The sequence below is a fragment of the Vulpes vulpes genome, chromosome 5 (genome assembly GCF_048418805.1).
Source record: "Vulpes vulpes isolate BD-2025 chromosome 5, VulVul3, whole genome shotgun sequence".
Classification (NCBI taxonomy): Eukaryota; Metazoa; Chordata; class Mammalia; order Carnivora; family Canidae; genus Vulpes; species Vulpes vulpes.
The window spans coordinates 122,387,037-122,402,956 of NC_132784.1; the positions used below are offsets into that span (position 1 = coordinate 122,387,037).

The 15,920-nt window shown below is 35.3% G+C and overlaps 1 protein-coding gene across 46 annotated transcripts in view; it reads left to right on the plus strand.

The window, feature by feature from the left end:
* MAGI2 (membrane associated guanylate kinase, WW and PDZ domain containing 2) overlaps window positions 1-15,920 on the plus strand; it is a 1,307,576-nt gene that overhangs the window by 980,016 nt on the left and 311,640 nt on the right. For all 46 annotated transcript variants that reach the window (XM_072759854.1, XM_072759849.1, XM_072759863.1 and 43 more), the window contains one exon: window positions 9,197-9,254. In XM_072759854.1, the coding sequence (XP_072615955.1) occupies window positions 9,197-9,254 (58 nt within the window). The remainder of the gene's footprint in view (window positions 1-9,196; window positions 9,255-15,920) is intronic.

The window sequence follows — 15,920 nt, forward strand, 5'->3', positions numbered from 1 at the left end:
TGCTTGTTTCAAAATATCTTGAGATTCATTACAATTTCCTCATTTGTGGTTTTGTTTTGTTTTGTTTTGACAGAGGATAGCAAATTTTCATTAGCTGTATCATTTTAACTCTTATTTCTGATTTCTTAAAGTATGAATATTATGTGCTGTTTTCTACTGATTTTGATTTTTTTTTTCATAGATGAGCAGTAACAGTTTTATATAAGCAAAACTAAAGGATTTTGGTGAGTTGCTACATTCTTAGTTTAGAGCACCCTCTTCTGTTTCTTTTGTGAAGTACGATTCTTTAGTGAATGACATCTTTTTTTTACCCCAGGGAGAGTAGTTGGTATGTCTTATGGTCCTAGAATTCAACTTTGTTTTTGTTCCTGTAGATACTTAATTTCTACTTCACGTTTCTTTCCTATCATAACCAAATTTCTAAGGGCCATTTCTTCCATTGACATCAGCTCCCTCTTCTTAAGCAGTGCCTTCTCAAGACTACTTATTCTGCTCACTTCCAAACCCCTTCCATTCAGTCCCACAGTACCTACATTCTGATCAACCAGGTCTGCTGAGGATGGGAATTTATCTTTCTGACGGTGGTGTTGTCTGTTTTTCACTGCCCAGCTCCTGGCACCCTCTCCTTTTTTCTGCACACTCTCTACCTTTCTGATTCAGAATGGGCTCCCTAGCTGACTCTGCGGTTTTGGGGCATTTATGTCTCTATTTACATATAGCTTTTGAGTTCATTGTATTTTCTTTTCTAATTATGTTGTATGTATGCATTATGGGTGGTTTTATTGCTCTCTTAGTAGATATTTATGCCTTTTCAAGGTAAGCAGAGAGGTTCAATTTAGATGTCAGCTTTACACTATAAGAGCCCAGTATGCTTCAATAAATAATTTTAAGTAGATGATGATAATAAGTAGATAGATCAATGGATGGATTCACATAGACTTAAAGAGGTTAAGAGGAAGCTGGTGTTGTACATTTCACAGGTCAAAGCATATATTTGCTTCCCAAATCTTACTTTACAGCCAGATCTTTCTCCAAAGCTCTAGGAATATAAAGGAAGTCACTAGGTTCATCACTTTCTGACCTTCAAATGAAGCTTGCAAACTTAAACCACATATGACTTTTTCTGAATCTCTACCAGGCAGTTTCCTTTTTAGTGCTGTGCCTTCCAGGTACCACTTCTTGTCACCATCTCAAATAGATCACAGTATTCTTCCATTTTTAAGCTAGCATTGCAGAAGTTCACATCTATATTTGCTAGCTTTTTTCCAGGTAGGAAAGGGCCATTTGATGCCCAAAACATTATGGAGTACACATTTATTCATATATCAATATTGAATGGATTTTGTTAAAAACCAGAATGTATTCTTATAATACAAATACATTTTTGAATACAGGAAAAGAAGAGTTTATTAATAAGAAAAGGTCATCTTTTGTATGTTTTATTCTTACACAGTATTCTTTCCTTCCTTCTTTTTCTTATGAAAACTTGCACTGGGTCCCCTGGGTGGCTCAGCGGTTGAGCGTCTGTCTTCCTTCAGCCCAGGTTGTGATCCTGAGGTCTTGGGACCCAGTCCCGCGTCGCCCTCCCTGCATGGAGCCTGCTTCTCCCTCTGCCTGTCTCTGCCTCTCTCTCTCTCTCTGTCTCTCAGGAATAAATAATAATAACAGTAAACTCACACTAAGGACTTTTGTATGAACTCACTTGTACTCCTAATGATGACCAAAACTCCTAAGAACTACTTGGAAAAAAGTTATAGATAACTTTTACAGAAAAATGTAATTATATTTTCTAATTTGTATACTATGTATGCAACAAAAATCAAATAAATATTGGAGGAAAAGATTTTTAATATGAGTCTTAGCTATTACCATATTGTACACTATACTATTTGAACTAGGGAAACTTTGTATGTTTCTTATGTTCTGTTGTAGTGTCATTACCTCTAAAACACAATAGTAAGAGTCTAAATTTTAAAAAATATTAGTCCAAAATATGGTTAAAGGAAATTCTGGTCTCTGTCCTTATTTCTAATATTTTAGTATGTTGTATGCTTCCTAAACTCATCTGCTTTTCTGGCTTTGGAGAGCATTTTAAGCTGTCCACCAGGATGGGCCTCCACACAACCTTATATGAGTTAACATAACTCCTGCTGTGGCTCATACAAGACCGTGCCCCCAGAAAAGAAACAAAGCCTGACTCCAGATTTTGAACCATATTATTGAATCTATTTCTTCTAAGATTCAAGATGCAGTAACACTTGGGGTGCCTGGGTGGCTCAGTTAGTTAAGTGTCTGACTTCAGCTCAGGTCATGATCCTGGGGTCCTGGGATCAAGCCCCATGTCAGGCTCTGTGCTCAGTGGGGAGTCTGCTTCTTCCTCTCCCTCTGCCCCTCCCCCCTGCTTGTGTGTGCTCTCTTTTTTTCGGTCTCTCTCTCACAAAAATAAATAAAATCTTTAAAAAATAATAAAATAAAAGTATCTTGGAATTTTCTGTTGAAAAATTAGCATAATATAAAAAAGAATATTAATACAAAATCCTACATCCTCTTTTTGTTTTAAAAATTAACATTATTCAAAGAGTTCAGTGTTACACATATTGGATGGAATATTAATAAAGTATGAGTACAAGTCATCTAATTGATACGAGGGTTGTTAAAAAAAGCTTTTCTCAGTGTTCATTTTGAAAGTAATTTAGACTTTCAGAAAACTTGCAAAAATACTATAGCATTTCTATGTACCTCTCTTCTAGCTTCCCCTAACGTTAACATGTTTCATAACTATAATTACTAAAGCCAGGAATTAACATTCATATAGACTATTAACTAATCTATAAACTTACTTAAATTGGCCAATCGCCCCATTAATGTCCCTTTTCTGGCCTAGGACCCCATCCTACAATGCATTTAATTTCTGTGTCTCAGTAGTTTCCTTCACACTGTGATGAAACCTCAGTTTGTTTTTCTATTTCATGACCTTGCCACTTTTGAAGAGTACTGACCACTTATTTTACAGAATGTCCCTCTAGGGATGCCTGGGTGGCTCAGTGGTTGAGTGTCTGCCTTCAGCTCAGGGCATGACCCCAGGATCCTGGGATCTAGTCCCACATTGGCTTCCTGGAGGGAGCCTGCTTCTCCCTCTGCCTATGTCTGCCTCTCTCTATGTCTATCATGAATAAATAAAATCTTAAAGAGAGAGAGAGAGAGAGAGAGAGAGAGAATGTCCCTCTATTTGCCTTTGCCAGATGTGGCTCTCTATCTACCAAAAGGGCACAGCCTCCAGCCATACCTGATTATTCTGTGAGTGGATTCTTTATCCAAAGGCAACCATTATATTGATCTCCCAGGTCAAGTAACTTGAATCTATTTTGAAGAAAATAAGCTGGATTCATGAATCCTTTGGGGAAATAGGTTACAGAATTGAGAAACTCAGAGATCAAATTAGCGCTATCAGTGCTTAAGATAAAAAGTAACATGGAATCAAATATGAAGTGGCCTTTCCAGGACATACCCAAGATGAGCAAAGCAGCAACGACAGTCAGTGGAAAAGAAAGATGTGCACAATGAAATGGAAGTACACGATGGAAGATACAGATTCCCTGAGAGAAAAACAGAGACAGAGAAAAGCGGCTTAGTTTAAAAGATTAAATGAGTCAGACAAAAGGGATCTTTCTGAGCTATCTTAAGGTAGCGTATCCTAGATTTCTTACATCTTTACAATGTTTGGATCCATTTCCAAAAGAAATACTGTACTTGGCTTCTACAAGTTTCCTATTTGCAGCCTGAAAACTTCTTCTTGTGAGTCTTTGTTTTCTGCAATGAAAAGGGACATAACAAACAAATATAAACAAACAAAACCCAAATAAATTGGAAAGATCAAATAAGTGAAAACTATAGCATGGGGGCTGTGGCAGGATTCAGGCATAACTGGATGCCTCTTATCTTTTGATCCTCTTACCGGCTGGACTGATGACAAGTTAATCTCGACATTAACACAAACTTTTGCAGAGTAGATCATGATAGGAATATTTAATCACTGAATTTGCTCCATGGTTCTATGACCTGAAGAAAATCTCAATTAAAACAGTTTTTAATGCAGCATTAACCTTGTTGATCTCAAGTGTTTATATTCCCCTGTTGCATAGTATATGTTATTCTTTCATTAGTGTGACCTTAATCATTCTCAAATGTGTCAGGTATTGTTGAATACAGTACTCTAAATGACCCTGGACCCAAGAGCTCCAAGCTACATGCTTGCCTAATTGGGCAAATAGTACAAAATTGGAAATTCTTTTTCTCAATTGTTAATTTTAAAGAGAAGCAATTGGTTTTTTAAAAACTAATTCAAGTCCAAATAATTCATTTAAACAGTGGAAGATGATTCTTAACTTTCTTAACTGTTTACCATCAAGACATATACTATTCAGCTTATAATCTTAAGAGGTTTACTTTATGACTTGTTTTTTTATGACTGAATAAAATCTTACGGTTTTCCACTAACATTCTATCCTTGACCTTTCTTTGCTACTCAGGAAAACATCATTAAGGGGAATACACACACACACACACAAACACATACACATTCATGCACATACACAGAGCATTTTATTCATTGGTTGTAGACTTGTACACCCATTCTACCACATTTACAAATGAACTGATATGTGTATCTATTATTGTTTTCTCAAAACATTCATCCATCAATTCCTTTCTGATATTTAAAATGAAGTAACAGCTCTTTATAAAAGAATACTAGAGGGGATCCCTGGGTAGCGCAGCAGTTTGGCCCCTGCCTTTGGCCCAGGGCGCGATCCTGGAGACCCGGGATCGAATCCCACATCGGGCTCCCGGTGCATGGAGCCTGCTTCTCCCTCTGCCTGTGTCTTTGCCTCTCTCTCTCTCTCTCTCTCTGTGTGACTATCATAAATAAGTAAAAATTTAAAAATAAAAATAATAAATTCCTTTAAAAAAAGAATACTAAAAAAAAAAAATAAATAAATAAAAAATAAATAAATAAATAAAAAAAGAATACTAGAGTTATAATGTATCATCTTGTCTCAAAAAGAAGTGAATAATTAATAAATTAATTAAAATGAAGGCTCCAAATTCAGACATATGCATTTAAAAATTGACCTATTAACTATTAGAAGCTTTTGGTATCTCTATTTCCTCATCTTATAAATTTAGGATTAAGTCAAGTCAAATCAAGTCAATTTTGAGGATTAAGTGATTTGTTTTCCTTAATGTCCCTAAATAATGCCTGGCACATAGCATTTAGCTCTCATTGTTTCTCTATCTATCTCTTCTCACCTTGGGGCGAATGTGGTAGAAAATATTTTAAAAAATAAGAGTGCAATTTGTATATATCTGAAATAAAATGTTTAATATAAATTACTCTCCCCTCCCCCAAAAAATTGTGAGCCAAGGATCATTAATAGTAAAAATACTTGAAGTACTTAGTGCTTAGAATATAAGTGTTGGTAACATATATTTTGTTTTGTAATGAATTAATAATTTATTTTGGCAATGTGGAACAGGCAAATAACATATATGGATATGTAAGGCAAAGCAAATCAGATTCCCCTTAAATTATTTTTTTCTAAGATTTTATTTATTTATTCATGAGAGACACAGAGAGAGGCAGAGATGTAGACTGAGAGAGAAGCAGGCTCCATGCAGGGAGCCCGATGCGGACTCGATCCCCAAACTGGGATCCCACCCTGAGCCAAAGGCAGACGCTCAACCACTAAGCCACCCAGGCATCCCACCCCCTAAATTCTGATGAATACTTTGTGAAGGCAAGTAAGGCAGGATACTAAATAAATAGTTTGTATTGCCAATCTGCAAAGATAAAGAATCAATTAACTGTACTTTTGGGATGCATTGCTTAGGATTAGTAATTTACTCAAAGATTCAAAGATAAGAAATAAGTGAAGAAATAGTTTACATTAAAAATTAATCTTAAAATTTTGACCATGAAATGTTTCCATATAACAATACCATTAAGACATAAGCCAAAAAAAAAAAAAGAGGGAGACAGAACCAGTCACATACAATTAACACCATTAGCTGTTTACTAACCATGTTAGCTATATTTTAGTGAGTGTGATTATTTTACATATTATTATATTGATGAGATGGTATTAAATCTGTTACAAGTATGGATCCATGAATTCAGCTGTATTAGTAATAAATATAGTATCAATTGTTATCCTCTGTATATTCTTTCACTTGAGCTCCTTGTAAAGGGCCCTCCGCAGATATCTGTCAAATGGATTCTTCTTTTTATAGCCAAATTCTCCAATAGCTTGGGGGATTTGGTGAAAACCATCTGGAATGTTAGTGTCTTTAATCTAAATTAAGTGTTGTTTATGCTGTGCTAAACAGAGTGTCTCGATTGATATCTAAATTGGTTAAGATCACTGGAAGCAGAATACAGGGATTTTAAATTCTGAGTTGTTGTTAGGGTAAATGAGTTAGCACATGGCAAGCTCATCAGTACCTTTATCATAATAAATATTCAGTAATACCGTTATTATCTTTTTGAAAGAAAAATTTCTGAAGGTATTATATCTTTATTTAGACAGGACTAATTTGGTGTTTTTATGTTTATTAAGACATGACTAATCTAAGAAATATAAATAAAATCATAGCCTAGACTTGATGTTAAAACAAAAAAAGAAACACTAGAAAAATATCTCAGTATTTGTTAGGTTCCAATGACAGACACATAAAAGGAAACGCTGAGAAATTTGCCAAATAAGATTTAAAACATCGTGTTAAAATGTTCAACACAATTAAATCAAAACAAACTTAAAAACATATCTGGACATCTGATAAAGGATTAATATCCTTTATAAGCAAAGAACTCATGAATTGACTTCAAAAAATGACAAATGTGCAAAAGAAAAAATAATTGGGGATAAACTTATAAAAAAATCTTCAAACTAGGTAACGACTCAAGAATGGTAACCTAAAACTATAAGCTGCCATTTTGAAGTCAATTTATTTGGTTTTTAAAATAATGATACACAGTACTTTATCTGCATATCCAAAAATTCAAAAGCTCTAAAAACTGCCTTTTGTAACTCATTTGGTAGCAAAACATAATCTGACTTGGACACTCTGGAAGCAAAACAGAGCTACCTGATATGAAGTACTCCTCATTTGTACCTTTTAGTGCAAATCACATCATTTTGATTGAATAAATACTCTTGTGTTTGATTATAAAACTGCTTCCCCAGACTCTACTTGGAGTCTTCTGGAATAGAAGGCATTTTCATCATGTTAACTTCTGAAAATTAAAAAAAAATTCTTAATGCCAAAACCTGAAGTTTGGGATGAAGAACTGAAGACTTGCATTTAATTTGACAATACAGAAAAACAAAGTTATTCATAAATCCCCAGTGAGATTACGAATTGTTCTATTCTGTGAGTGAGGCAGTGATAATCTGTCAATTTATATCAAAAGCCACAAACCAGGTATATGCCCTTTAATTCAAAATTCCACTTCTAGGAATTTATCATTACTAAATTACTAGGAAAATAATGGAAGATTTAGGTTTTAGTAAGTCCAACACAGATGGTATATAACAGGTAAAAACTGGAAAGTCCCAAATATTCTGTTACAGAAGGTAACAGGCTTTAGCCATACCACAGACCACTGCTGCGCCACTTTCAGGTGATACTATACAATAATGCTCATTCACATTGAAGATGCTTTTGGTATCTTGTTAAGTAGAAATATCAGGCTATAAAGATAATATACACTATATGATCTAATTTCTTAAAAAATTATTTGTATTTGTCTATGTCTAAAAATATTTAAAGGATATTCACCAAAATATTAACAGTGGTTATCTCTGGATGGCAATATTGCAGGTATTTATAATTTTCTTTTTATGACTATGCCTTGTCTACAGTTATGTGTTATTACTATAATAATAAAACTTTTAGGGGATCCCTGGGTGGGTCAGTGGTTTAGCACCTGCCTTCGGCCCAGGGTATGATCCTGGAGTCCTGGGATTGAGTCCCTTGTCGGGCTCCCTGCATGGAGCTTGCTTCTCCCTCTGCCTGTGTCTCTGCCTCTCTCTCTCTCTCTCTCTCTCTCTCTCTCTCTGTGTGTGTGTCTCTCATGAATAAATAAATAAAATCTTAAAAAAAAATAAAACTTTTAAATATACCATTTGAAGCATGTCAGTATATCTTACTTAGATTCCAAGTTTTATATATATATATATATATATATATATATATATATATACACACACACACGTATAACTTGTATGTATATACATATATAAAATTAATATCTATTAAAAATAATATTCATCATATTTATAGGATTTAATAATTATAAAGGCTCAGTGTATTTGGAAAAACAGTATCATAAAGCAAAGCCTTGTTTTCAAATAGCATGTTTGTGCCTATAGAAGCATTTACAACATACTGAGATGAGCACTGTGTATTATACTATATGCTGGCAGATTGAATTTAAATAAAAATTTTAAAATAATAAAAGATTTTTAAAAAGAAGCATTCGTAGCATTGTTATTTTAAATGTGTATGTGTGAAAATTAGCCATGAAGAATGGGAAATATAAATCATATTGCCAAGGAAAGTGGATTTAAAATTTTAGACTTTATAAAAAAAATGCCTAGAGAGTATATTGGCAGCATTGAAATTCTGACCCATGTGGAGAGAACAGCAAGCTAACTATCTTGAATCGTGGGATGTCAATTGAGAATTTATAACGCCTTTGTTTCAGTCATCAGCAATAATTTGCTATCCTCGGAAATGTATTTTGACAATATGATCTTTATCCTGAAATACTCCTTTTAACAATACAAATAAATAAGAAACCTGTATGCACTTTCAGGAAAGCAATTTGCCTCTGTACTGCTTTGAGTGGTGATAACAGGATGACGTGCCATCCTACCGCTTGGCATGGGATAAACAGCTAGACCCAGCAGTCTATCTGCAGAGAAGAGAGCTCTGTGTTTTAACTGCCAATTTTCAAGTCAGTGCTTATATTGCCTACAATATGCGTCAGAAATTTGGTGCTGACTCTGAACGCTTTATTCCACTTTGGTAGACTACTTCTGCAATCCATGAACAATTACATTGTATTATTACTTTTTATTAGAAATTGTGATATCTGTTGCTTATTTACTGAAAGAAGTAATTCTTTATTTTCCAGAGCTTCCATATGGCTGGGAAAAAATCGATGATCCCATATATGGCACTTACTATGTTGAGTAAGTCTTTAAGTTTCCTACTAATTTGTTATTTATACATTGTGAAACTGTACTAGTATTTCAGTTATTGAGTATGTGTAGCTAACAACCCCTTTACTTCCCTTTCATCTTACTTTGAAGTATCCACAAAGACTCTAGCAGCACCAGCTAGCTGTCTCTTCCTTCTCCAGCTGGCTAATTTGTCATTCTTTTCCTTTGACTCATGATTCTAAAACACCAATTGGAAAAGTGTTTCACACTGTCCTCTAAATGAGTGATAATTAAAGATATCAAAGTAAATGCCCTTCATTTTGCAATCAAAATGTTGGGAGCTGACTAGTTGGGCAAAAGAAATGTTCTATTAAACTAGATTTCCAAACCAATTAAATGATGCAGCTCTACTTTCCAATTGAAGGATGAAATAAAATTTCGATGGCTTTTTTTAAGGCCCCATTTCAAATCAATAGTATTCTTTCTGTAGCTTAGACTTTTATGTTTTCTAATGGAGGTTGTATTGCTTCAATGTTCCTTAGCATAATATGAGTTATCCCCAATATCCATTGTTTGATTTCAAATAAAGCCCCCATTAGGAATTAAATTATATACACATTAAGGGAAATCAAGTAATATTCATAATTTCCAAAATTTAGGGCAGCCTGAGTGGCTCAGCAGTTTAGCACTGCCTTCAGCTCAGGGTGTGATCCTGGAGACCCGGGATCGAGTCCCACGTCGGGTTCCCTGCTTGGAGACTGCTTCTCCCTCTGCCTGTGTCTCTGCCTCTCTCTCTCTCTCTCATGAATAAATAAATAAAATCTTTAAAAATAATAATAATAATTTCCAAAAGTTAAATGTGCAAGTCACGTTTCTAGAACCCCATTTTCTGATAGGGAATATTTTTTTTTATTCCTCCTACTATTTAATGTTGTTAATGTTATTTGGGTGAATAGCAAAGCCTACACATTGCTTATGAGAAGTGTACTGCCCAAGATATGCAGGGACTGAAAAACTTGGTGTTCACATTGTTTATCAAGATCTAACTCTGTTTTTTCTAATCTCATTCTATTTAACAATAATAATCTAGATGGTCAAGGATTAGAGATTAATAGTGTTATTGCTAAATTGTTTTGGTAACAATAGTCAGTCACTGAGCTTTTACTAAGTATCAAGCCCTTCTTTGTGCTGGGAATGTACTGTTGAATAAGACCTGGTGCTTCCTGCCCTTGAGCATCTTTCTCAAGAGCTTGGATATTCTGACCACCATCCTCATTTGGAAAAGCACCAATTTTGGCACCACAGGCATTTCCAGTCAAGGTGAATTCACCTCATTTACCACATGCAATTTTCTTATATAGTGTCTAATACTCTGATGTCAGGTGGATACTCAATAGATACAAAAAGTAAAATAAATGCTTAGAGGTATTACAGATTCCAAAAATAAAAGGACATCACTTGCATATAGTTGTGTGGCCCCCTCATCATAATAATCAATTAAAATACACATTTTAATAATAGTATAGCTACAGCTTCTGGATAAATTTATCAACATTACTAGTTTTCAGTAAATTCTAGTTGGTCTAAAGTCACTAAATCAGGCTGTACTATGCCTAAGACTGTTACATCTGAAAGCCAAGGTAGCTCCATGTAAGGAAAGAGAACTGAAGTATGTGACAAACCAGATCTCATGTTTAATACACTTCCTTGTAGAACTCATTGAATAATTATTTCTTTAGTCTAGCATTAGCAAATTCCAGTAAGAGTCAGATAGCAAGTGTTCTGGGGGGCCATATGGCCTCTGTCACTACTCAACTCTCCCCCTGTAATTTGAAAGTAATCATAGACAATACTTAAATGAAGAGGCATTAGTTACCATCTAATAAAACTTTATTTATAAAAATAGGCAGGAAGCTGGCCAAATTTGCCCCCCTCTATTCTAATTCTTCAGACTGTTCTTCCACGTTCTCAACTGTTTCCAAACTGGCTTCAGTGTGGAAAATAATATTTAACTCAAACCTTTCTTCTCCACCTTAATTATCTGTCACAAAGGTGAAACACCCAACACATCAGAAAGTAATGCTTCCTACCTTCTTGATCATCAAAGTGTATGTTTTTCAAGGAAAGATCTGCTGCTGGTGAACCCCTTTTAGTTAAATATTGGACACTAGCTATGACCCCCAAAAGATAGTTGTCCTCATTATTTTCATACTTCAAATGATTATCTTTTATTTGCTTTATATCTTTAAATTATACTTCTGTCTATATTTCTCTACTTCATTTTTCATGTATTCACTGTCATAGTCAGAAATTGTTCATAATTCAGCCAGTCATGTATTATATCATTAAATCAGATTAACACATTTAGTAGTTTTAGATTTCAGGTGACTGTGATGTCATAGACACAAGTCTTAGTGAATGAGGTCGTTTTAACTTTCTCCATTTCTACTACCTGTCATGGTTTTTTCTCTATCACATGATTTCATAATATATTAACACCAATAATTAGATGTGTGGGGTGTATCAGACCAACTAGAAAGTTGAGACAGATAATTCAAACCTAAAGATAATTTTAAGTAGAATTATATTCTAATATTCCTCAGACATGTCCTTTGATAAAAAAAATTCATCAAAATAATGAAAATACCTCAATTTATTCTATTTAATATAAGCATTACTTAAAATCAGGGATACCTTCCAACACAACAAAGACAACTTGTCCATTTTAACTGAAAATATCTATTTATGTAGTTTAACTGTTCAAAAAAACGTGAGTTGCACCTCCGTTACACTATTATTTTCACAAAGCATGTATTGGTTCTAAATAGTAGTCTTGTTGGTGGAAACAATATGAATACATATGAGCATAGTGGTTATTTGTCACTTTCTGTGCACAGAGTATTTTTGTTGGAAAAAGACCACCAATCTCCTATAGCTAATTATACAGAAAAACAGTAAATCTAGTTTAAGATAAGTTTCTATATCAACTTTTCATTATAAACATCATAAATATAAGATGTAATGTGCCTATAGTAAAACACTGTAATTGTAGTGATGGTATTGATGTCAGTATCTTGGAATCATATAAATTTGTAATATTAATATTCAGTTAGTGTAAAAAAGCAAGGTAGTCATCATTGTAAATCTGTAGTTAAAATGTTGATTCACTAATTCTATTAATAATGATGGATAATGGGTTTTCTGTAGAGCTATCGTTTGGAGTGTTTAATTACACACTCACACAATTAGAGGTGTGGTTCCAAATATGACAAACATTCCATGTTCCTGTCTAGTGGCAAAAGGAAAGCCTGTGCTAGAACACTAGCAATCTAATTTAGCAGTCAGCCGCCCTCTTCAGACTAGGCAGTGGGAGCAGAAGTTGCACAGTGGCCTGTCTGTCGTCAGCAGGTCATGTCAGTTTGAAATGAGCCTGTACCTCTGGCACACTTGCACGTGACCTCTTTCTCCTTGTCAGCCAGAGACAAGCAGATAGGAATTCTAGCAATCAGTAGCAGGAAAGTGTTTATACAATTTGAAACTGCAAAGCCTAGATTAAATCATTTTTGACCATTATTACCAACTTTACTTTTTTTTTAAGATTTTATTTATTTATTCATGAGAGATACACAGTTATTCACTGGTTATTCTGTATTTTTTATAAAGATTTTATTTATTCATGAGAGACAGAGAGAGAGAGAGAGAGAGAGAGGGAGGCAGAGACACAGGCAGAGGGAGAAGCAGGCTCCATGCAGGGAGCCTGACGTGGGACTCGATCCCGGGTCTCCAGGATCACGCCCTGGGCTGCAGGTGGAGCTAAACCTCTGCGCCACCAGGGCTGCCCCAACTTTACTTTTCTATTGCCATTATTCTGTCCTATGCAAATTCAGTTCTTAAGGTTATAGGTTTAGGGGCACCTGGGTGACTCAGTCAGTTGAGCATCTGCCTTCAGCTCGGGTCATGATCTCAGGGCCCTGGGACTAGGCCCCGCATCAGGCTTCCTGCTCTTCGGGAGCCTGCTTTTCCCTCTCCTGCTTCCCATGCTTATGCGTGTCTCTCTCTCTTTCTGTTAAATAAATAAATAAAATATTTTTTAAAAAAAGATTATAGTTTTAATGTATTCAAAAGTGAGAAGAATTATCACCACCATAATCAAAATAGTTAACATTTACTGAGTGCTTAGTATGTGCCATGAACTGGACTAAGTGCTTGACAATCTCTACCACATTTGTAAATCCTCAATATAGCAGTGATGAGGTAGGTTGTCTTAAGTGTACAGATAGGGAAATTCTGGCTGTGGAAGGTAAGTAACTTACGTAGTATCACACATTATTGAAAAGAATGGCTGTGATTTAGACGTAGGCACTCCGGAGCTTAGAGTTCAAACTCTTGTTCAAAATCATCATCCTGTAAATTTAGCATTCAAAACCTGTAATATTGTGAACAAGCCTCTGAGACTCATCACGAAGAAGAATGAGGGATCCCTAGAGAGTGTTTCCTCTCTGTCCCACCTCTAGTACAGTTTCACTGTCACAGGAAGATGTCCAACAAGGAGTGGTCATTGCTGCATAGCCAGAGAGACTCTTCTGACCCAAGCATTCTGAGCTTTTAGCTTTTCCAATGACTTGAGAGTGGCTCTAGATAAGATGATCACTGGCATTAAGACTTGCAAGACCTGAAAGAAGAGGAGTTCATACTGGGTGGACCTTAACATAGGGATGCTGGCACTGGTTGGAGCAGTAGGGGCAGCCACACGGCTCTACATTTTAGAGAACAATGGGCCCTACTCAACATCTTTCCTTATTTCATCTGCAGACAAGGGAAGATGGACCAAGTTCCTCCACCATGGAACAGCAGAAGGAAGTTAGCCCCATTTTTCCTGACAGACACCAAATCCATAATAGTACAGCACTTAACAATGTATTAAGAAGCCCTAAAGTTACTAACTAGAAATGTAACTGTCACTATTCATACAGAAAAGAAAAAAAAAATTCGATGAAAAAAGTGCAAAATGTAGAGTTGAACAGCTGTGACTTTTGTACAAATGTGGTTTTTTCTCCTCTTTTGTGAAATTATGTCTGCTGGGTACATTTTGGTTTCAATGGCAGTTACACAATTTGCTTAACTAGCTAGTCCAGAAGACACAATTTCCTGGAACAGCTTTCATGCAAAGCTGCCTCCTCTGGCACAGACGGAGAAGCAAACCATATAACTACAGTTAAAATGATAGTGGGGACTGACAGATGTGATTTTCATGGAAAGGTTTTACAAGTTTTCCATGTGATGTCACACATCTGCTACTATAAAATGCTACTTGTATACAATTCCAGAAAGCCTGAAAGATACTGCATAATATCTTCAATGTAACATTAAATGTAAAAGGAAAATCACATTCATTTCACAGTTAATGATGGGTATTCGTCATGATGGTGCAAGTTGGAAGGTGGCAGGAGAGGAGTCCAGCACAGTATCTTATCTTAAGTATGTTTTTCTCCTTCATAGCTTTGAGTAGTTTTCTGAATTTTCCCAGAAAAACTTCCTAACTTTAGGATTTTTTTTTTTCAAATCAGCATGAATGTAAAATATTTCCAAATAGAAATAAACAGAAAAGAATATCCTTTTATTTTTTTAAGATTTTATTTCTTTATTCATGAGAGACACAAAGAGGCAGAGGGAGAAGCAGGCTCCATGCAGGGAGCCCAACATAGGACTCTATCCCAGCTCCCCAGGATCACGCCCCAGGCCGAAGGCAGGTGCTAAACTGCTGAGCCACCCAGGGATCCCCAAGAATATCCTTTTAAACCCTGTTTGTTCTTACAGATTTTTTTCCAAGAGTGAAAGTTTAATTTTTCAGACTTTCAGCTTTTCCTGTTGATCTTCAAACACTGGCAGACTTTTCTTGATATTTTTGAAGTAGGCATTTAACAAAGAAATCCTTTCCCCAACTTACAATTTTGTGACATAGAAGATAATAAACTGGAGTACCATTGTTGGCGAAGTTGTTCAGTGGTATTCTATGCTAAAGTGAGCTTTAAATCTTGTAAATAGCACTTGGTCATATCAATTATTGCCATTTAGTAGCCAAAAGGATGGGCTGCAGAGTGTCACAGGATACCAGCCTTGCAGCTTTCCAGCTGTGAGATCTCAAGTAGGTTATGCAGGAGGAGGATGAAGAAGAGGAGAAGGAGAGAGAAGGAGAGAGAAGGGAGGAGAGGAAGACTTTTTATCGTGCAATTACCACATGCCAAGTAGTATTCTAAGTGCTTTACATATACTAGCTCATTTAATCCTCACCAAAAACAACAACAAAACAGTAAAGTTTGTACTGTTATCCTATTTCATAAAGAAACTGAGGTACAGATAGTATTACAAGTGCTAAATAATAGAGCCAGAATTTGAACCTGGATAGTCTCACTCCACAGCTGATGTTTAGCAATCAACAGATATGTAATAAGTGCTCAATAAATGCTATTTTTATCTTCTGTATCCCAACAATATGGATAAGTCTTCTCCTTATGGCATTACTTCTGTAGCTCATTCATGATTACAATATACCTCAAAAAGTGAACAATTCTAAGGCAAATTATTTGATTTGTAAGAAATATGTAATTTAATCTCATGGTGAGAGCATGCCATGTGGAATAAAGAATTTATTTTAGAATAAAATACTTTAGAATTAGTGATGATTCCATAAACCCT